We start from the raw sequence: 21,688 nt of genomic DNA on the forward strand, positions 1-21,688 counted from the left end.
TTGGCTAAAGTCTAGGTGGTCGAAACCCCATTTCCTGCATAGCTGAACCAACCTCAAGAAGGTGAAGTGGTGGGTGATCCGGGGAAGCGTCAGGGTTTGGGACTGTGCACGCACCACATGCTTCCCACTTCCTTTCCTTTCCATGCGAAGCACGCTCCTAACCTTTAGTCAGTGGGTGATTTTCTTTATGGGAGTAAAACAAAGCTAAGTGATGAAATAGCTGTTATGGGCATATGACAAGCTATCTAGGATTCAAAGGTCTAAACGAAAAGGCCCAAGTATATTATTAAAAAAAAAAAAAAATCCACCCGCCTCTCTTTCAACTGAAGTGATGAAACCCGAAGAATTTACATAGCGAAATGGAGAAAATGAGAACGCGCATCTAAAGTTCCGCCGCTGGTGAAGTGATGAAGAGCAGTTGCTGGCTTATCCTGACACTTGTCAACTTCGTGACTCTTGGCTGCCTATGGATGTCTGTGGGTCAGTGCACAGTGTTAAACAGCTGCCTAAAGTCATGTGTAACTAACCTGGTAAGTTTTACCCGTCTTGCTATTTTGTCTTTGTGGGAACTACAACACAGAATTCAGCTTGTTATAAAGGTTTGAATTATTTTCACTTTATAAGAAGTTTTCTCATGAGGAATATTGTTTTTTCAAAGTAAGTTAGGACCATTTCTGATTACAGAAGGTAGGGCAGGCCTATTTTATCTCGTTATCTGTTCATAGATTTTTGGGGAGGACTGGGATTTGAGTAAAGGATTGAATGCAATCAATTTTGCATGCTTTAAAAAAATTGTAATTTGAAAACTCATTTATTACAAAATCATTTGTGTTTGTCTTGAAGCACGAAGAAGGTTTGGACCCAGGGCAATGCCATCCAGCTGTAAACATCAGTGCTATTTACGTTGGGATGGATGATTGTATGGGGAAGTGGATGACCGAGGCAGCAGATGCAGGGCCATAGAGAACAACATTTCATTTCAAAAGCGAGAATTGTTTGTATAGTCCTTTGTTGCTTTCTGTGCATTTGTAATTTTTCAGTAATGAGGCTTTTTTTAAAAAAAAATTAATGTTTTCTTCTCATTTCTGGGTATCATCCCTCCTATATTTACTATTTCATATCTTTTTAGGTATTGTGCTTTAGTTGTACTTAAAACAGTCTCTGAATTCACTTTAAAAACCAAATACATTCTAGCCAGGGAAAGATACACTCATCTAAAGACAAAGGACATACCATGATAGCTTACATGTGACGCTATTTAGAGTCATACTTTGAAATATAATGAAAACACCAAATAAAATACAATGCTCATCCTAAAGCATTAGGGATAGAAGTCAAGGGTAGATTAGAAAAGAAAACGGTTTGTGTTAAAGAAATTGATTTGTGTTACTCTCTTTTTGGTTGAATTTAAACTGTTGTGAATATTATTATGGATAATTGAACTTTTTAAAAAAGTTTGGTATTTTATATAAATCTTTGCTGAAGACTTCGTTGCCATTAATGTAGAATTGTATGCTTTAGGTTTTTAAAGTTGTAATTCAAACTTAAAAGTGGAAAACTGGGACAATTAAATGTTTTCTTTATTAAAAAGTTTTAAATTTTTCTCTGCTTTAAACAAGAATACATATTCATTGTAAAACATGTATAAGATAGAGACTAGAGAAAAGGAAAGAACCTTACAATTCCACCACTATTAACCTCTGATGGTGTTTTCTTTCAGTATTTTTTTCCCCAAATGTGTATATAGTTTTACACACAGTTGTGCACTCAGCTTTTTCACGTAGTAGTACATATGAGTTTTCCTCTCTGCCCTGAAGTTTTAATGGAAACAGGATCTTTAATGTATTTAGAATAGCTCATCATAAGATTGTCTTGCCATAATCTGTTAATGTTGCTACTACCAAAACTGATGCTGGTTGTTTCCACTGGTTTCTATTTTATGTATTTGATTGTTTTTAGTTACGTCTAGTTTTAGCGTGTCTTTTTGTGTGGGCTCTTTGGTTTCAGGGTTTGGCAGTAGAAGCAGACAGTATGTTCCTTTGCTGAGTTGCCTTCCGTCCACCACCTACAGAGAAGGGCGCAGCTGCTGGGGTGGCGGCTGCGAGAGACACGGTCTGCCGACCTGCCCGGTGGCTGTACTGACGGTTCTCCGTGGGGGCCTCCCACGCAGGGCTGGAGGGACACAGCGGGAGGAATGGACAATGAACACGGCCAGGGGCAGGGGAGAGGATGTGTAAAGTGCTCGAGTGTATTCTATCGTTTGAATTTTTTTTCCTCTGTCAGTTTAGTCTGGACATTTGCTGGGAAGGTCATCTTTGATTTTACTGGGTAGTTCTGGATACTGAGGCATCTTTGCTTTTTAAAAAAAGAAACAAAAGAGTATTATACAAAGGAATGTTCAAAATTGCTGTCCAAAAATGCACAAACCATAGTTCTAGGCTTGAGCATGGGTATTTTACATCAACCGACTTAACATTTTTGAATTATATATGCCACATGCTGCAGAGAACAAGACGTAATATTCTTTTAAAATATTTTTATTGATTTCAGAGAGGAAGGGAAAGGGAGAGAGAGATCGAATTATCAATGATGAGAGAGAATCATTGATCGGTGTTTCCTGCATGCCCCCTACTGGAGATGGAGCCTACAACCGGGTCATGTGCCCTTGACTGGAATCCATCCCCGGACCCTTCAGTCTGAAGGCCAATGCTCTATCCACTGAGCTAAACCAGCTAGGGCCCTAATATTCTCAGAACACTAGAATTGTGAGATCCTTTATGAAAGAGAGATTTATGATCAAATAATTATGGAATTGCTTTTCCCATACTCTCTTTTTGTATATCCACAGGTCACAATAGCATATGAGTGGCTTTGTTTAATTATAATTTTTCATCTTCTTTGGCAACAAAATATTTTTTTTTAGCAACAAATCCCACTAACTGTGGAACTAGTCTTCTATTAATTTAGAATAAGGAGTGTTCTGTTAGAAGTATCAATTCAATTCAATAAAAGACTTGAGGCAATAGAGTTCAGAAGGTTGTACTGTTTAAAAAGTATAAACATTAATAGTTTCCTTGTATATAATATGTAACTTTATAACAAGATAATGGAATGAAACCATAATCCAAAAATTCCTTAAAATATCCAGAAATTAGCCCAATTTGGATTGGTAAAGGAGTAGACAGGCCAGTAAAACAGAATACAGTGCAGAAATAAGACCATGTACATAAGGGAGTATGGAATATGATAAAGATAACAACTCAAGTCCAAGTGGGGCTATCAATTTAGAAGAAAGAATAACTCTCCCTCCTTTAGTAGGTGAATGAATAAATAAATTGTGGCACATCCAGACAATAGAATATTATTCAGAGCAAAAAATAAATGAACTATCAAGCCATAAAAAACACATGGAGGAATTTAAATACATATAACTAAGTGAAAGAAGCCAACCGGAAAAGGCTACATACTATGTCATTTCAATTCTGTGACATTCCAGAAAACACAAAACTATGGAGACAATGAAAAGATCCATGGTTCATAGACGGGGTTTGAGGGAGTCAGGAGGAAGACATGAATAAGCAGAGCATAGAGGATTGTTAGAGCAGGGCAAATACTCTGTGTGATATTATAATGATGGATATATGTCATTATACATTTGTCTAATCCCATAGAGTGTACAACACCCAGGGTGAATCCTAACATAAACTATGGACTTTGGATAATTATGATTTGTCAATGTCAGTTCATCCTTAGTAAAAATGTAGTATTTGGTGAGTGACGTTGATAATGGGCGAGCCTGTGCATGTGTGAGGGCAGGGGTTATATGGGGAATCTCTGTACCATAATCTCAATTCTGTTATAAATCTAAAACTGCTCTAAAAATAGTCTTTTTAAAAAGTTTTTTAAAAAGAAGAATACAAACCTCCAACTCCCTACATCACTATCAGATTCAAATAAATTCCAGGAGGCACTTTAAAAAAAAGTGATTTAGCCAAAACCGGTTTGGCTCAATGGATAGAGCGTCGGTCTGCGGACTGAAAGGTCCCAGGTTCGATTCCGGTCAAGGGCATGTACATTGGCTGCGGGCACATCCCTGGTAGGGGGTGTGCAGGAGGCAGCTGGTCGATGATTCTCTCTCATCGATGTTTCTAGCTCTCTATCCCACTCCCTTCCTCTCTGTAAAAAATCAATAAAAAATATATAAAAAAAAAAAGTGATTTAAATTCAGACAAATAACAAAAACAAAATAAGACTTTATTCCATAAAATGTTAAAATAAACTAGGAGCAAATATTTCTATAACTGTGGAATGGGAATGTCTTAAGAAGCCTGATTCAAAATCCAGAAACTCTAAAGAAATTATTAATAAATTTGACTGCTTAAAAACTTAAACTATATGACAGTAAACAGAATATAGTAAGAACAAAGTTGAAAAATGGAAAAAAGTATTACATGTGATAAACAAAATTTTATCAACACTTATATATAAAAGCATTTAAAATAATTTAAAACCTGAATACCTACTTTAAAAAAAGAATTATAAATGGCTAAAAAATACTTGAAGTTTAACTTCATAGAAACCATAGAAATACATAGTAAAAATGAATTACCAACTTTTCTTCTATCTGTTTGGCAAAGATAAAAACATTTTGTTGGCGAAATTTAGATAAACTGGCACTTTCATATACTGTAGTTAGGATGCAAATTGACAGATTTCTAGAAAACATGGGTTAATAAATATCAAAATCAAAAGGAAAAATATACTTTTAACCCTGAACATCAAGAAATTTATCTGAAGAGATTATTGCATAAGTAACCAAAGAAATGTCTGCAAAAGACTATTTATAGCAATTTTGCACCTAATATTAATAGATTTCTAAGTGCCTGGCACTGTACTATAATAATTAATGCATTATTTAGTCAAATCCCCCTGAACTTCATGAATTAGATATTATTTTACTTTTGTCTCAGATGAGAATACTGATTTTAGACAGCACAAGTTAACTTTCAAAATATCACATTGGGAGCAGTGGGATTACAATGCAGATCATTCTGCTGTTTCATTTATTAGGACAGGAAGTAAATGAAATTAGTTCCGGCTGAGGTGGGCAGGAAGAAAATCTTGTGCCAAGAAGTAGGTGTTGGGTTAAGAGGACTTGAGACCCAGCACTGGGATTGTGTGTTTTAAGCAGATGATTGGGGCGGGAGGAACTAAGGCAAACTGGGCAGCTCCTAACTCCAAAGTGAAGAATGTGAATTTGGTGCAGATTTTACAGGAGGCATCCACGCTTTGGTTTAAGAGCACAGGTTCTGGAGGCAATTCCTCTCATCTCCCTTCAAATTCTAACTCTTGGGCAATTTACTAAACCTCCTTGTTGCTCGGCTGGGCAATGGCCTTAATAACAGTATCTACCTAATGGGTTGTTGAGGTGCTAAATGAGGTTGAGTGTAAAACACCGTGCAGAGTGCCTGGAACACAGCAGTTGCTCACAAATTGTTAGCAATGATGATGAGGAGGAAGGGGGTGGAGATCACGTGGAGATTAGGGAAGAAAGTTGACAAAATCTGCTCCCTCAGAATCCCATACTCCTCCCTCATGAGGCTACCTTTGCCCGAGACCACTTGATGGTCCTGCCATTCAGCTGTTGTATTTAATCTTGAGAGATGCCAATAGAAGGACTCAGGGCTGTTACAATATGGCTTTATGGTCATCAAGAAGCACCTCTGTTGTCCTATTGTTTAAAATGGAACACACAAACTACCCAAGGTCCACCCCTTTTGCTTTTATGAACTAACAGATTTTTGAAGAAATAGGAAACATTTCCATTGCAAATTCACTCTTTGCCCTTAGTTGTATATGATGGTGGTTCAACCATATAAAGGAGAATTAAAAGCTCCATGTTGAACAAAATCATGGGAACAACGTACTATCAGCACAGGGTTGAACAATTCACCTACAAGGTGCAGTTCTTACACTCTAAGTATTTCATGACTAAAAACACATTACTGGTAAGCATCCTTGTTTACAAATATAAGTGATAGGGAACGGCAATTAGAGGAGTCTTTATTCACACGTCAAATGAGAGGGGGAAAAGGCAGCATTTGTTCTTTGGTTCCTGCATCTGATTACTTCTCAAGTAAAACCCCACAATGCTAGGCCCTGGACAGTGCTCTTCCAAGGGACGGAACTTCCAAGCATTCCCGAGCAGCAGTCATCTTGAATTCATGGATTTGTTCCTTCAGGATATATTTATTGAACATCTATTATCCCCCAACCACTGTTCTGGATACAGGGGACTTACATGGAAGGGAGAGAATGCTTAATGAACTAGTGATGCACATCTTTTTTCTTCCCTCTGAAAAGCATGGGATGTTCAGAAGGCCACCCTTCTGACCAGATGCATAAGCCGCGCCCCCCTCCCCTGAGGCCCCTTGGACAGTCTATCGCTTCCCCAAACATGTCTTGTTTATAATGCTGAGTCCGCCAAGGACAGAAGGTGTGCGCCTTGCTGGATTAATCACTTCTCCAATTCAGTGGTTCAAATTCAGCAACTTTTAAGGGGAGGTTCTGAGCAGTACCAACTAGAGAAATTCGCTTAGTTTTCCTTTGCTCATAATTCTAAGTCAATCAGTGGGGCAGGTTGACAATTAGGTCATCTCTACATAACGTTATCCAAGCACATATGTGTTATCATAGGCCCAGGACTGCCATCCTTTGTGAGTCCTTCTGTCTGTGAAGGACTCCATCCAAATAAGAAACAGGGAGAGAAAGAGCAATGGAGAGACTTCCTCCCCTCAGTTCCCTTTACCATTGCTGAAGAATTCTTAGACATTATATCTTACAATTTGCACTGGGATTTTGTCTGATTTCATGACTAATTTAATGACTTTAAGACATTTGGCTCCTTACATTCCAGTTAGAAAACACCGAGAAGGGAGGCAGCACTATTCCAGGAAGCTTTTTTTTAAAAAAAAGGTGTGGTAGTTATTACCGCACACAATATTGAGAGCTGGTGTTTATTACCTCCTTCTTCATTGCAGGGCAGGCATCTGGACAGCGGTACGCCGTATAATCTGAGTGAACCAGTGAGTAATTGCTTCCATTGTTAAGAACTGTCTAGGGTTAGCATGATTACAGAAAAGGGGGCAATGGTCAGGTTTTATTACAGTAAGGTGTGTCCTAAGTAAAATCTCATTTCTTTGTCCCTGCTGGAGGAATGACAATAAAAATGTATAGTTATAAGTGAATGATAGAATATTCACAGATGAAGTCAGGGACAATGTTGAAGTGGAAAGAACACAGGACAAATCCAAGTCCATTATTTTGATTCTACATATTTGCATGGCTTTGGGAAAATTATTTGATATTTCTGAGGCTTAGTTTTATTATTTGTTATCTGAGAGGGTTGGATTAGGTAGTCTCCAATGTTTCTTCTAACCATTACATTTATGGCTTTATTACTTTTCTGCACCTGTGCCCATTTATTCAACAAATGTTTAAATGATTCAAAGCACAAGTGTGAACTAGGCACTGTGCTAGGTAACAGTGAAACAAATGAGAACACAACAACCCAAAATCTATGGGGCACAGCAAATGCAGTCTTAAGAGGGAAGCTGAGAACATTCCAGACCCACCTCAAGAAACAAGGGAAATCTCAAATAAACAATCTAACCTTCTATTTAAAGGAACTGGAAAAAGAACAACAAAGCCCAAAGGGAGTAGAAGAAAGGAAGTAATAAAGATCAGAGCAAAAATAAACAAAATAGAATCTAAATAAATAATATAAAAGATCAATGAAACCAAGAACTGGTTCTTGAAAAAGATAAATAAGATTGATAAGCCTTTAACCAGGCTCATTAAGAAAAGGAGAGGGTCCAAATAAATAAAATCAGAAATGAAAGAGAAGTAACAACTGTCACCATAGAAATACAAAAGATTATGAGGAAATATTATGAACAACTATATGCCAACAAACTGGACGATCTGGAAGAAAATGGATAAATTCCTAGAAACATACAATCTCTCAAAACTGAAGGAGTGGATGAGCTCACCGGTGGAGAACTTGAAGAATGAGAAGAGAAAAAGTTGAAGGTAGAACACAAAATCAAAATGTGTAGGGAGAGGGAAAAAGACGGTAAAGAAAGAACTGAGAGGAAGAAGGGGACCCGGGTGTCTCTGTGGCCTGTGGAAGAAATGTCTATACAATCACAGGCAGAGGCAGATCAAGAATAGTCAGGAGAAATGGGCCAAATCCATTCATAGGAGGCCCAGGCAGCTTTGGGAGAAGGTTTTCAGGGCAGCTGTGGGGCGATAGCTGGCCAGTGGGCAGTAGACTTCTCAAACTGTCCACCTATTCAAGGTTTGATGTGCTGCCTTCTGCTTGAGCGCCAGCTTGAGTTTGGCTTGTCACGTGAGGCCACCCGATGGATCCACGATATGTTCAATGTCATGCTGACCTAGACTTTGCCTGCTGCCAGCCACCCAGTGGACAGTGTGCTGCCTGAAGTTTGGGTGCTCTCTGGGTTCTTGACGTGCCCATTCCAGACTGAACTCCACTCAGCACCCTTGCCAACTTTCAGTGAACCGCACCGCCGGGCTGTCTGCAGACAGGACAGCTCTGCTTATCACCCCAAACGTCCCAATTCTTTTGAGGCCACAGATTCCTCGGTAGATTTCTATTTCTAAAACATCGTTGCATTTTCAGATGACAAAGGAGTCCCTCTTGTTCAGTCACCATTGCCTCTTCTTGTCTCTTGCAGTGCATCCAAGGATGTCATTTTTGGAACTCTGTAGATCAGGAAAAGTGTGCTTTAAAGTGTGTAAGTGTTAACTATGTTTCTGTTTTGATACTAATGTTCCCCTTAAGAGAAATGTTGTCTAAGAGGACTCCCATTTGAGTTTCCATTGGCTTTCACTTAGTTGGCTCGACCCTAAAGGGAAAGAATGGCAGCCTGAGTGATACATGGTAATGGGGGGAAAGTGAGATTACCATTACTAACCCAACTGGAGACCATGGGAGGTTAACACAAACCATGACACCCCGCCCTGGGATGCCCAATGGATGCCTCCTACAAAGGCCTTTTAGTAGGTTGTTAGGTATTTGTTAATTTCCTAGTCCTGCACTTCTCAAATGTCAATGTACACTTAACCGGGAATCTTGTTGAAATGCAGATTCTGATTCAGTGGGTCTGGGAGGACCTGAGGTTCTGTACTGATAACAAGCTCCCAGGTAAGGCGATGCTGGTGGCTCCAGACCCGTCTCTGGATAGCAGGGCCCTCGGCCATGTCCAAAGTGGCTCTGAAGGGAACATGGTAGCAATCTAATCCAGACGTCACGAGCACCTAGGTTCATTTCTCTTTGGGTAGGAAATACATTCCCCAGTACTTTATTTTTCATTTATCTCGGCTTTGCCACTTCATGTGTGACTTTGTTAAGGTACTTAACTTCTTGGTAGTGTACTTTCCTCATCATTAAAATAGGATACTAATCGAATCTCCCTCCTAAGGATAGTGCCTGAAACACGGTCATTACTCAATCTCATGGATAAACATTGTGTAATTTAAAAGTGGGCTGGCTGTATTGCAGGTTGTTCAGGTCAGAGATTAAATCAGTAAGGTCGAGGTAATGTTGGGTAATATCATTTTCTATTAATTACTCAAATCGTAGCATTGGGATTTAAATAAGGACATTGGCCTCTTCTATTGTCCTCATAGCTGTTCCTGTATAGTATGTCCTCTCAAATCTTTGTCATAGCAGTTACTCACGCCCATTCTCATGTTTATGACCGTGTGCTTCATAGAACGGAAGTTACCAAAAGGTGGGGCAGGTGGGATCTGGACCTGGGAACTATTATACACTCTAAAAACACAGGTACTTCTCCTTGGCAGCACTTTTAACAATTGCAATTTTAAGCATTATTTGTCTAGTCACGTGCTTTGTCCCACATGTAAGCCCATCAGGGTAGGACGCTCTCTATCTTGTTCACACTGTGTCTCCTGCACTGAACACAGTGAGGGGCAGACAGCAGCTGCTCAGACACACACGGGATGAGTGAACGAAGGGAAAGTACCATTTGTTGTCCGAAAACAGTCCAGCAGCAGAGTGGACGCTAGCATGGCCAGTCTGGGCACAGGGACCTGCTGCCCTTTCTTAGCTCGAGCTACTGGTAGTTTTCACTTCAGCTTCTGTCTTCTCTGGGCATCTGCCAGCATCCCTTCATTCTCTAACCTGGTCCATCACAGATCCCCGCTTACTTGACTGGGACTTTCTGGTAGCCATCATGCTTTTTTACAGCATTTCCCCAGCGATGCAAATATAAGTTTTCCAGCTCTTCCTTCAGTGGCCTGTCTGGGCAGAAGGCCCCGCTCTGGGCTCCCTTGCTTTGAACTCTTTTTGATTTGTTTGATTTTTTAAAACTTTATTTTATTTATTTTTTATTTTGTTATTGGTTGTTTGCCATTGTCGGGATAAGAAATTAATTTGGGCCCTGACCGGTTTGGCTCAGTGGATAGAGCGTCAGCCTGCGGACTGAAGGGTCCCAGGTTCAATTCCGGTCAAGGGCATGTACCTTGGTTGTGGGCACATCCCCATTAGGGGGTGTGCAGGAGGCAGCTGATCTATGTTTCTCTCTCATCGATGTTTCTAACTCTCTATTCCTCTCCCTTCCTCTCTGTAAAAAATCAATAAAATATATATTAAAAAAAGAAATTAATTTGGGAGAAATATAGAGCTAAGTATCATTAAAATTATTTATAGCTTTATAGATTTTAAGTAGTTTTTCTTTGTTTTTTCTCCCACGCAGAATGACACTTATGCCACAGTTTGTGAGGTAAGTTGGCAATCCTTATAAAAAAGGATGTCATCCAACTCCATGTCTTTATCTCTTGTGGAAAAGCTGGTAAAATAAGAACGAAGAAACCTGAGTCATTCTCAGTGCACAGAGACATTCTTCTTGGGTGTGCTACGACTCTGGGCATAAAGATGACTGTGGAATCCCATGATGACACAAATATTCGCTGGGTTTTATATATCTGTGTGCATATGCAATGTCTGAAAAGTTACACAGGTGTGTATACACACATACACTTACACACATATGCTGCTCTGGTTGGAAGGGTTCTAATTCCTGAAGCCTGGGCAGGTGAGGGTGGCAGGGAGAGAGGCAGGAGCAGAAGTCAGGATGTCCTTATTTCTGCTGATTTTATTGTCTTCCCCATAAAGCATATGCTCTATCATTAAATACAATGCATTAAAAAAAGAACACTTTAGTTGCAATTTTTTCCCCTTATTCGACAAACTCCTTGGACAGCATTTTGAAGCACAGCGTGTGTGTGTGTGTTTTCTTGCTGTTCTAATGAGGGACCTTGTGCTGACTCTGCTGCCCAGGTCTCCCCGCCCCCACCTCCCCACACCCCTTCCCAGGCCAGGCCCCTCCCCCGCAGCTCCCAGCACTTTCTCTGCTCCTTCAGAAGGACCTTTTGAGCTTGTCTTCCTCAATCTTCTGGAACTGAACCTGATCTTCAGAGTTCATTTTAGATCATTTGACAGTAGGTACTTATGACTACATTATTTCTCATTTTAAAATCGCTGTTGCGTTGTTTTTAAATGTCCTTAAAAACCAGAGAACAGAACTAACTTATCTTGCCTGAGGAAGGAGTACAAATATCACCCATTAGTAAAATGGAAAAATTCCCCTTTAGTTGATAATACAAATAAAAAAATAATTTTAATTGGAATAATTTCTCCATAGTCTGTGATGACTCTGTACTTGAGTGATTTTTCCTTGGGAGTGAATGGTGGTGGGGTTAGCTAAGAAGAGATAAAACACAGGGGGTGGGGGAGGTGCCACATATGTAAATAGACAATGAAACGTTTTTCCTGGTTGAAAAAAAAACAACAACACTGCCTAAGAACCCTTTAGTGTGATAAAAGCAAAATTAGCCAAACAAACAAACAAACAAAAACCCCACACCCTAAAACCAACAACAAACCAAAGAAACAAATTAAAAAAAACAAACTCAAAACCCCCAACAACAACAGTCCCAGGAGGATTGTGTGTAGGAAGTCAGAGAGAGTTCAAGTGTCTCAGGCATTGAAGCAGCCCACTGATGTGATCGTTCCCTCTGACTCATTATGCTGCTTAGATAATATAAATATGTTCTCTCAGTGTTCTAACATATAGTTCTATTCATTTCTATTTATACCTTGCTGTGTTACACTTCAAAATTTTAGACTTTAACGTAGAACTGAGTAGTAGTACATGCTCTATAGAGATAGTGATAGAGATAGACATATATTTTAAATTTAGCTGTAGGAACTCAAGCTCTTCAACCATTCATGCTTTAACCTAGGGAGCTTGGAATTTTTGCACATGTTCCTTGGAGGAAATAGTCTTGGAAATGAAAGCTTAGCAAAATTAAACTTGGAAAATGATGTCGGCAAGTAAGATGGCTTATTCCTGATCATTTAAAACACAGGTTATACTCTTTCTTAAATCTTCTTATGGCTTCCTATTGTTGTTTGAGAAAAATTATGTCAACATTTGCTGACTCCCCTGTCTCATCTGGCCCCCTCTCCCTTGTCCTCTGTGCTTGCCCACACTGGCCTTTCCTTCTTTGAGTGCATGGACCCTGATTTTTTAGAAAATGAAGCCACAATTCTTACGGAGCAGCTGCATGAGGGGCACCCCTGAAGGGTGATGGGTGTGCCCTCCTTGTGTTTCAGGGCAAGAAAAGGCACTGGCTGCACGCATGCCAGGCGGGAGCCAGAGGGATGGTGATAATGATGGCCTTACTGCTATGGTAGAAATGGGAGTGTGGATGGGAACAGACAGCAGGCTGCTGCAGCCCCTGGGAAGTGTGAACTTGGCTTCTGCAGTGGGAATGGCAGCTCAGTAGCCTGGAATATACAAAGGCTTTTAGCTTAGAGTCTGTGAATTCCTTAAATTTAACAACTTTCAGATTCTCTCCAGGCAACTCAAGCTTGAGAAACACTGGATAATTTCATTTGAAGTCCAAAATTATTTAGATCAGGGTAGGGGGTGGGGAGATGGCGGGTGGAGCAGGGACAAGAGAAGAGAGAGAGAGAGAGAGAGAGAGAGAGAGAGAGAGAGAGAGAGAGAGAGAGGCTTGAATGTTACTTTAAAAAATTGATCTTGCTCTGACTGGTTTGGCTCAGGGGACAGAGCGACCACTTGCAGACTGAAGGGTCCCAGGTTCCATTCCAGTTAAGGGCACATGCCCATGTTGTGGGCTCGATCCCCAGTAGAGGGCATGCAGAAGGCAGCTGATTGGTGATTCTCTCTCATCACTGATGTTTCTGTCTCTCTCTCTCCCCTCTCCCTTCATCTCTGAAATCAATAAAAATATATTTTAAAAAGCTGATTTAAAAAAAATGGTAATTATGTGACAAGATAGTGGTAATGCTATGGTGATCATCATATTGCAATATATAAATGCATCAAATATTGTACACCTTAAATGTACACAATGTTATATATCAATTATGTTTCAATAAAACTGGAAAATATATAAGCTTCATAAAAAGTAAACAAAACAAAATATTTAAATGCCTAGATAGATCAGAATTTTGTTACATATTTTCCCCTGAAAAAAATTTAGAAGGACTAGGCCGATATATTCCCAATAGTCAGTACTAGCTATATTTCCAAATAAACATTATTCCATCTCCTTTCTTCCTCCTTAGTGTTCTTTCTTGGAAACAAAATCCTATGTTACATGATAATTTTGCTGCCACTTGGTATATTAATTCTCTTCAGATAATAAATGTGTTGAATGTATTTTACTGAAACCTGAAAATGTGAAAAATATATTAAACCATTAAGTTAAATAATCTGGAGCCCAACCTGAGGTGTTTAAATTAATCCTTAACTAAGCAAACCTGGGCTTATCAGGCTCAGCTTCCTCTGAGCTCACAGATCAAACACTGGCCAACTAGTACTTGCAAATCATAGCCTTCTACCTGGGATTTTTAGGGTAAATGCATTGTGCCATGGTTTCCACTATTATCATGAGAAACAATAGTATGTTTTCCTAGGCATTATAAGTTGAATGAGACCAGGAAGATTGATCATGATTGTGTTGTAGTTTTACAATGTGTATCTTTTCTCCAAGTTTTTTTTTTTTTTTCTTCATAACTAATGTTAATACATCTGTTCCAGGAAATTTGTGTCTCAGTCATCAAAATGTTTACTCTGGTTTTGGTTATTGAGATAATATGTTAACCATCATTACATTTTTTGTAGACCTTAAAATTTAATGCTGGTATTAAGACCTCCATTAAAATGTTCAGCTGTTATAAAGATTGTAGTCCGTTTTTAATTTTTCAAGAAAGGCATGGAAATAAATAGGTATAATCTTAGGCTAGAGTGTTAGGTTATTAGCTCACCAACTCTTTGGCTGAGATGGCAAATATAATTGCACTAGAGGCCCAGTGCATGATTGAATCATGCACGTGTAGGGTCCCCTACACGCTTTCGCTTTTCGCGGTGGAGCTGGGTGCCTGTCTGCTGGTGCACCAGGCCTTTCAGAAGCCTCGGCTCGGAGGAGGCTTCTGAAAGGCCTGGTGCCAGAGCAGACAGGCACCCAGCTCCCCCACTTTTGATGGTCCACGGCTGCTGAGGGGGCCTACCCTGCTGTTGAGAGGTGCAGGGGGCTGGACTCAACGGCCACTGAGGGGGGCTGCAGCGGACACCTGGCTACCCTGCCGTTGAGAGGCGCAGCTGGGTGTCCACGGCAGGCCCCCTCAGTGGCAGCGGATCCATGCCTCTCTCTCAATGGCCGGATAGGCCACCCCAAGTCCCACCCCCCAGCCACCCGCTGCCCAATCGTGGGCGTAGCAGAGTGATGGTAATTTACATGTTACTCTATTATTAGATAGGATTGTGGAGCTCAGTGTTTTTTCAAACTGTGAGGTGTGACCCATGAAAGGGTCATGAAATCAATTTAGTGAATAGAGTCCCAATAAGCAAATGAAATGGATTAGCATAGAATAGAATAGAATAGAATAGAATAGAATAGAATAGAATAGAACAGAATAAAGATTGCATCACCGGTATGGGATTTCTTTTGGGGAGGAAACTATTCTAAAATTCGATTGTAATGATGATTGTACAGTTCTGTGAATATACTAAAAATCACTGAGCTGTGTGCTTTAGATGGGTAAATTTTAGGGTGCATGAAATAGATCTCAATAAAACTGTTAAAAAGGGGGAAAAAAGTAAATACTGTTTCAAGAATGTTCCCCCCACACACACACATGTATTTGTGCACCAAGTTCTTTCATTACATGTATTTTGAAATCTGGGACATGATCAAAAAAGTTTGAAAGGTGCTGTTCCCATCTCACTGGCAAATGAGAACTTTGTTACAGTCGCAGTCATTGGTACGCAGGGGTACTTATTTATCAGGCACTGCGATTTCAAAATGTAGTAGAAGCTTATCAGCCAAAGCAGTAGCAAGGCTGCACTGACTGGCGCGCCACCTGTCTCCCACAGCGAGAGTCCTGTGAGGACGGCTGCAGCAGTGCTGAAGGCGCCTACGAGGAGGAGGTCCTAGGTAAGCGGACACGTGCAGCTATGACTGAAAATTATCCACCCCACTCTAGGAACCTGTGCTTAACGTCTATAGCTCACTCAGATCTGTCTATCTATCTATAATCCCATAACTTCAAATGTGAAAGCCATTTTGATAGAGATTCAGTGAGACTCCTCTTTCAGAGCAAAAGAGGGGAACAGAGCACATGAGTGATGTTTAGAACCTGATTTTGCCCTCGGTCAGTAGATGCAGTCACTCCTATCAACGAGAGAGACAGATGTGAAGGAGCCAACTTGATGTCAGGCAATGCCACCGTTTTCATGAACTGAGAGCATAGGAATTTTTAAATGTAATGTTCAGGGAATTATTCAGCTAGCAGTTATTCAATAAAGCACCTCCCAGAAGCATGGCTCCCTACAAGACTCTAGGCCTGTGGTCGGCAAACTGCGGCTCTCGAGCCACATGCGGCTCTTTGGCCCCTTGAGTGTGGCTCTTCCACAAAATACCACGTGCGGGCGCACACATCCAGTGTGGTTGAAACTTCGTGGCTCATGCGCAGAAGTCGGTTTTCAGCTCTCAAAAGAAATTTCAATCGTTGTACTGTTGATGTTTGTCTCTGTTGACTAATGAGTTTGCCAACCACTGGTCTAGGGCATTCACATGATGTATAGAAGCTGGTCCCCATGTCAGCCTGGCTGGTTTTGTTGCTTATTTGGGCCTGGAGCTGAAAAACAACTGAGGCCTAGATGTTATCTCTAGGGAGGAAAAGTCAGGAGGTCCAAATCTCACAACCAGTGATAGGCTAGGGGAGGAGAAGTCACCCTGGGGGCAAGGCCCCACCCTACAATTGATTGACCACCGCTAGGCATCTGGGGCTTTCCACCTCGATGACCTGTACCTGGCCCATCATCGTCCCTCGGCTCACGTCTGCCTAACTGCCTACAGCAGAACGACTAGCTGGAGGTAATTCATGCTATAAACAATGGATTGCACTGCGTTCCTATCGTTGATATCATATCTTTGTGATGCTGGGCTGTTTTGGTTATTGCTGTGATAAAAAACAAGTACCAAGAGAAACTCAAACATGGGACAGGAAAAGAGATGATGGTACCCAATCTGATTACAATATTAAAGACATTGTACAGTCCCCCAAAAGCACAGAGATCCCATTAGTTAACAATCATTTTAAGGATGAAGCAAATATATTATTTTGTCTTTAAGTGTATGTGCTATGTTTTCAAATATATTAAGTTGATAGAGCATGCATACTTACGTTATAATAATAAATGAACTGCTAGATTATTCTTTTGGTCCAGAGAATCTTAAAAAAAAATTACTGAGAAACTAAAGATTTTAGAACTGAGAAAGTTTAGAAAACTGATTTACATCCTATTTTAATATTCTGAAATTATACTACCCACTTAATTATACAGTTTGGTTAGAATGTCAGTATAATTAGTGCTTTATTTTAAATTTCTCACTGGCTTTGGATCAGGGTCTGTACCACAGACAGATAAGATGTATCCAGTCTTAAAAAAAGGCATTTGTGCTTACAACCATATCCTTAGTTTGTTACAACAAATCTTATTGCCCAGGCACCTAACACCTTGTTTGTCTTGAACACATGATCCAGTTACCTGTTGGTCTGCCATCTTAGTCTGTTTGAGATACCCTCCATGCCCCTTTTCTACATGGCAGGAAAGATAGTAACTAACAATATATTGAAATATGAATAGCTATCATTTATTAGGCATTTATGAGTCAGGTTTTGTTCTAAGTAATTTATAGGTATTATCTCTTTTTCTTTTTTCCTCAGAGATATAAGTATTATTATTGGCCTCATTTTACAGATGAGAAAAATGAGGCACAAATATAAATACCTGCTTGGGGTTGCTTGGGGCTGTACAGCTGGAGAGGGATGTAATCTGAATTGTAACCCAGTTATCTCATTCCAGAGTCTTTTGGGCCGTGCACTGTATTACAAGTAGTATATAGCTCAGTTTAGCTTCTCTTTCCCATTTGGTTCACTCCTGTCTTGATATTTTAGAATAAACCTACTTTACCTCTGTTTCACCATGGCTTTGAAACAAATGTTTTTTTAAAGCTATGAAATATACATTTACTTGTATGTGTAGAACTCTGGTCCCTTCTACCCGGAAAAGTAAAAGTGTTTAAGAGGATGTGGAGAAACTGGAATCCCGCACACTATTGGTGGGAATGTTGGTGCATGGTAAATGAAATCTTGTTTTCCCCCCAGAAAATGTAGACCTCCCCACTGCGCCCTTTGCTTCTTCCATTGGGAACCAAAGCGTGACATTGCGATGGAAGTCTGCCAACATCTCTGGAATAAAATACATCATTCAGTGGAAATATGCACAACATCCGGGCAGCTGGACTTACACTGAGGTATGAAAAGCTGCCTGTGTACTTAAGCAGTCTTTTCCCCCAAGTTAGTAAAAGTGCCAAATTACTACATGTAACCTATAATAATAAAAGCATAATATGCTAATTAGACCAGATGACCTTCCGGACGGAGCTGGGGCTGCAAGGGAAGCCCGGGTCCCGGGTGCCACAGGGAAGCCGGTGCTGGCAGCTGCGGGAAGGAAGGCCTACTCTTGCATGAATTTCGTGCATTGGGCCTCTAGTTATAGGTATAAAGACAATCTGGGGAAGAGTAAATCATAAAATGAGTGGTTTGGATGAGATGAATTTTAATGTCTGCTACTCTGTAACATGTTATTGCTAAACCCTTTATTTTTATTTTTGAGGAAAATATACTAGACATCCATATTATTCCTTCAGCACAGCATCCTATAACCAACTACTCATATTATTGGTCATTATCTGCTCATGTCTGCCCATCCCACTTAAAATGATTCTAACGAGGATAAAGGGCAGGAAGGTATCAGAACTGGTCCTTTTAGGAAAGCATGAGCCAGTTCAGAGAAAAAGATCCCTCAGACACCAAGTATACAGGGTGTCCTCCCAAAATGTATACATACTTTAACAGCTTAAATAGCTCAATTGATGTTTCTTTCTTTTCAGATTTAACCCATTGGAATTCATAATGGGTTTAAAGTATGTATACATTCTTTTGCGACACCCTGTATTGACTTGAACAATTCAAGTAAAGCTTTGTGGTAAATGCCAAATAATCGAATCCATAATTTTGCAGTTTTGAAGCAGGAAAGAGTTTCTAAGTGACTTTCGCAGACTGACGTCTGGATGGCTCAGGTCCAAGCTCCAGAGACCTTCATTTCATCTGGCCTGGGAGGTGCCAAGTCCCCTACATCCAAACGACCACCCCGCTTCTCCACATTCATCTGTGCTCTGAGTCACGGTGGAGGTGGTGATTCTACAAGTGCTGACGGTTGATCTCTCGTTGGTCCAGGCCGTGTCCAAACTGTCCTATGTGGTCGAGCCCCTGCATCCCTTCACTGAGTATATTTTTCGAGTGGTTTGGATCTTCACAGCCCGGCTGCAGCTGACTTCTCCCCCGAGCCCCAGTTACAGGACTCACCCTTATGGAGGTATGGCCTGTCCTTATTGCTTATGAAATAGATTATCCTAAAGTTTTCATTTAATGTGTTTTTATTTTAAACAATGAAATAAATCTGTGCCATCATTAATTGATCCATTCAACAAGTGAGTTCCTATGTGCCAGGTAGTGTTCTAGATGCTCACCATACCTCTGTGATCGAAGCAAAAACCCCTGCTCTTGTGGGGCTCACGTTTTGGTGGAATAGAAATGAAGCAGCAAACATAGTAAGTAAGGAAAGTATATCGTAGGTGGGAAGGTGCCGTGCACTCTGTCAGAGGAGTGTTTTGAACAGGATCTGTCCTTTAGGGGATTGGAAATGGGGGGTTGAGGGGAAGGAGAGTCCGGTTGCAGTATAAATAAGATGGTCAGAGCAAGGCTCAATAAGCAGTTAGGAATTATGGGATGTTTTAGAGCAGAAGAGCAATTGTTTCACATGCCCCCCAGAAAGATAATTTTGGCAACTTCACATGGAATAGATTGAGGGAATGAGAGAGATTGGAAAGTAGAGAGACCAGCTGTAAGGTTACAATAATACATTTATACTACATTTTATCAGAGATAGCTAGAAGAAATACTACATATATTGGAGCATTTTCTGATTTCTTCTTTTGAAGATGTGACTTTCACATCAGGAAAAGGATGCAAGCCTCGAGCCTTTTAGGGAGGCGAATTCCTGGGGCAGACATTCAGGGAGAGCTGCCTGGTGCCCTCAGCCTCAGAGGTAGCTGAGGGAACCTGGGAGGACTGACGTTAGGCCAGATGTTAGCTGTCCTACCCCTCAGTTCTGGAGATGCAGCTGTGTGAGAGACCCTCTGATTGAACTAGGCCTTGGACCTAAGGAAGGACAGCTGATGAAGTTGATTTGGGCATTTCCCCCCCTCCCCGATTAGTGTCCTCTTCTTGCTTGTTAGATTTCAGGGTAAGTGTGGCCACCTCTGCGGGTTATTCTCTGACCATCCCCTCAGGTCAGACACTGAACTAGGACCATGTTTGCAATGCTGCAGATCAGAGTAGAATACAAGAGTTGCAGCTCATAGATATCTTACCACCTTCTGTCTATGCATCCGTCTTTGTTCAGAAAAATGCCTCATGTGCTTCAACTGTGCTAGATCATTTTCCCGTGCTGGAGAGACACCATGGTTGTCAAATAAAAATAATGAAAAACGCAAATTTTGCTTTCCATTTCTGGGCCTTTCTCCAGGATATGCCCTCCGGGGGTCCCAGACCCTGTAATGGGTGGCCTTTGCATGGATAGCATCTCATGCTTCAATTCTCCCTCACTTTTCTAGCCACCTCAAAGCATATAAAGTTATCTGTTTTGTGTTCCATTGCCGCGTGGTCCTATTCCCTGTTAGCTATGGAAAATACATGACTTTAGACGGTATGACCACCTTGTAATTAGGGCCCTTATGTAGATAATTTCTTAGCCAACAGGAATGGTTTGGGGCAAGGATTACCTTGCCTAATCTGACCAGTCTTTCAGGGAGGGCTTTCGTGGGGAGATTTGGACAATCATCACACCATGTAGGTGGGGTGGAACTTGCTTGAAGTGGAGCAGATTGTATCTGGCCTTAACCCTAAGGAGTTAGGCTTTTTGACATAATTCCCACTTCCTTCTTCACCACGGCGACCGAGTGCACGGAGCAGCGGAGTGATGCAATGATGTTTGTGTTTGCCGAAGATCAGTCTGAGAGCTGGGGAGGAATTGTATCAGAGAAAGGCTGAGAGGTCAATGAAAGGCCTTTTTATTTTATTTATTTGTTTTTTTAAACTCTGTTTTTATTGTTGACACTATTACAGACGTCACCCTCCCCTGCCCCCCTCTGCCAGTCCAGTGTGAGGGCTGAACTACCTAATTTCTCCCAACTCTAATAAATCAGGGGTGATATAGAGCATTTGCCAGAAGTGTTCAGAGGGAAAGAGGCTACTAAAGAAACAAGGGACATTGAAGTGCAACTTGTTATGGAAAGAGGAAGTAAAACATGTGGTTTCCGGGGTGGGAGGTGGGAGAAGTAGGCGGAGGCGTAAATGGAAGACAGGCTGTTAAATCATTTGTTTTCCTTTCTGTTCTTTGCCACTTAGGTAGCTTCTGAAGTCTATGATGCTTGATTAATTAATGCATGCTTCTTTAATTCTTTGCAAGGGAAGGAGTGTAGCTAACGTGCAGTCAACCTGGATTCCAAGGGACCCTAGGAGCCAGGGGAAGGAAGGTATAGTCTGGGTCATCAGGTGAGGCAGACTGTTCTAGCTCAGGCTTATCTGAACCCATATCTTCAGCTGGAACTGGTCAGGCATAGCACTCCAGGGAGTGAAAAGGCCCCAGGACTTAATTCTTTCAACTCATGATAATCATTGACTCAGTTTTGTTCCCGGATTCTTTTCTCCTTCCCAACTTGGTTCTGCCCCACATTCAGCTCTTTTAAGTCTCTGGAGATTTTTTGACAACTTTTTTTTTCTAGAATACTTATCCTATCTGTATACTTCCACATTTAATTTTAGTTCATAAGTTAGAAGTGGGGAAAATAACATTTGAAAGAGTCCCTTAGGAAAACAGCTAAGGGCTAAGACTTAGGGATCAAGAGTTGCAGCTCA

At 40.8% G+C, this 21,688-nt stretch overlaps 1 protein-coding gene across 1 annotated transcript in view; it reads left to right on the forward strand.

Annotated features, from left to right (window-relative positions):
• The first annotated feature begins 407 nt into the window (after nt 1-407).
• Nucleotides 408-21,688, forward strand: part of ROS1 (ROS proto-oncogene 1, receptor tyrosine kinase) — a 95,523-nt gene continuing 74,242 nt past the window's right edge. The window contains exons 1-7 of the mRNA XM_028143446.2: nt 408-530; nt 7,041-7,085; nt 8,760-8,819; nt 10,803-10,829; nt 15,516-15,576; nt 17,813-17,961; nt 18,947-19,085. Coding sequence (XP_027999247.2) covers nt 408-530; nt 7,041-7,085; nt 8,760-8,819; nt 10,803-10,829; nt 15,516-15,576; nt 17,813-17,961; nt 18,947-19,085 — 604 coding nt within the window. The remainder of the gene's footprint in view (nt 531-7,040; nt 7,086-8,759; nt 8,820-10,802; nt 10,830-15,515; nt 15,577-17,812; nt 17,962-18,946; nt 19,086-21,688) is intronic.

This window comes from Eptesicus fuscus, chromosome 10 (genome assembly GCF_027574615.1).
Source record: "Eptesicus fuscus isolate TK198812 chromosome 10, DD_ASM_mEF_20220401, whole genome shotgun sequence".
NCBI lineage: Eukaryota > Metazoa > Chordata > Mammalia > Chiroptera > Vespertilionidae > Eptesicus > Eptesicus fuscus.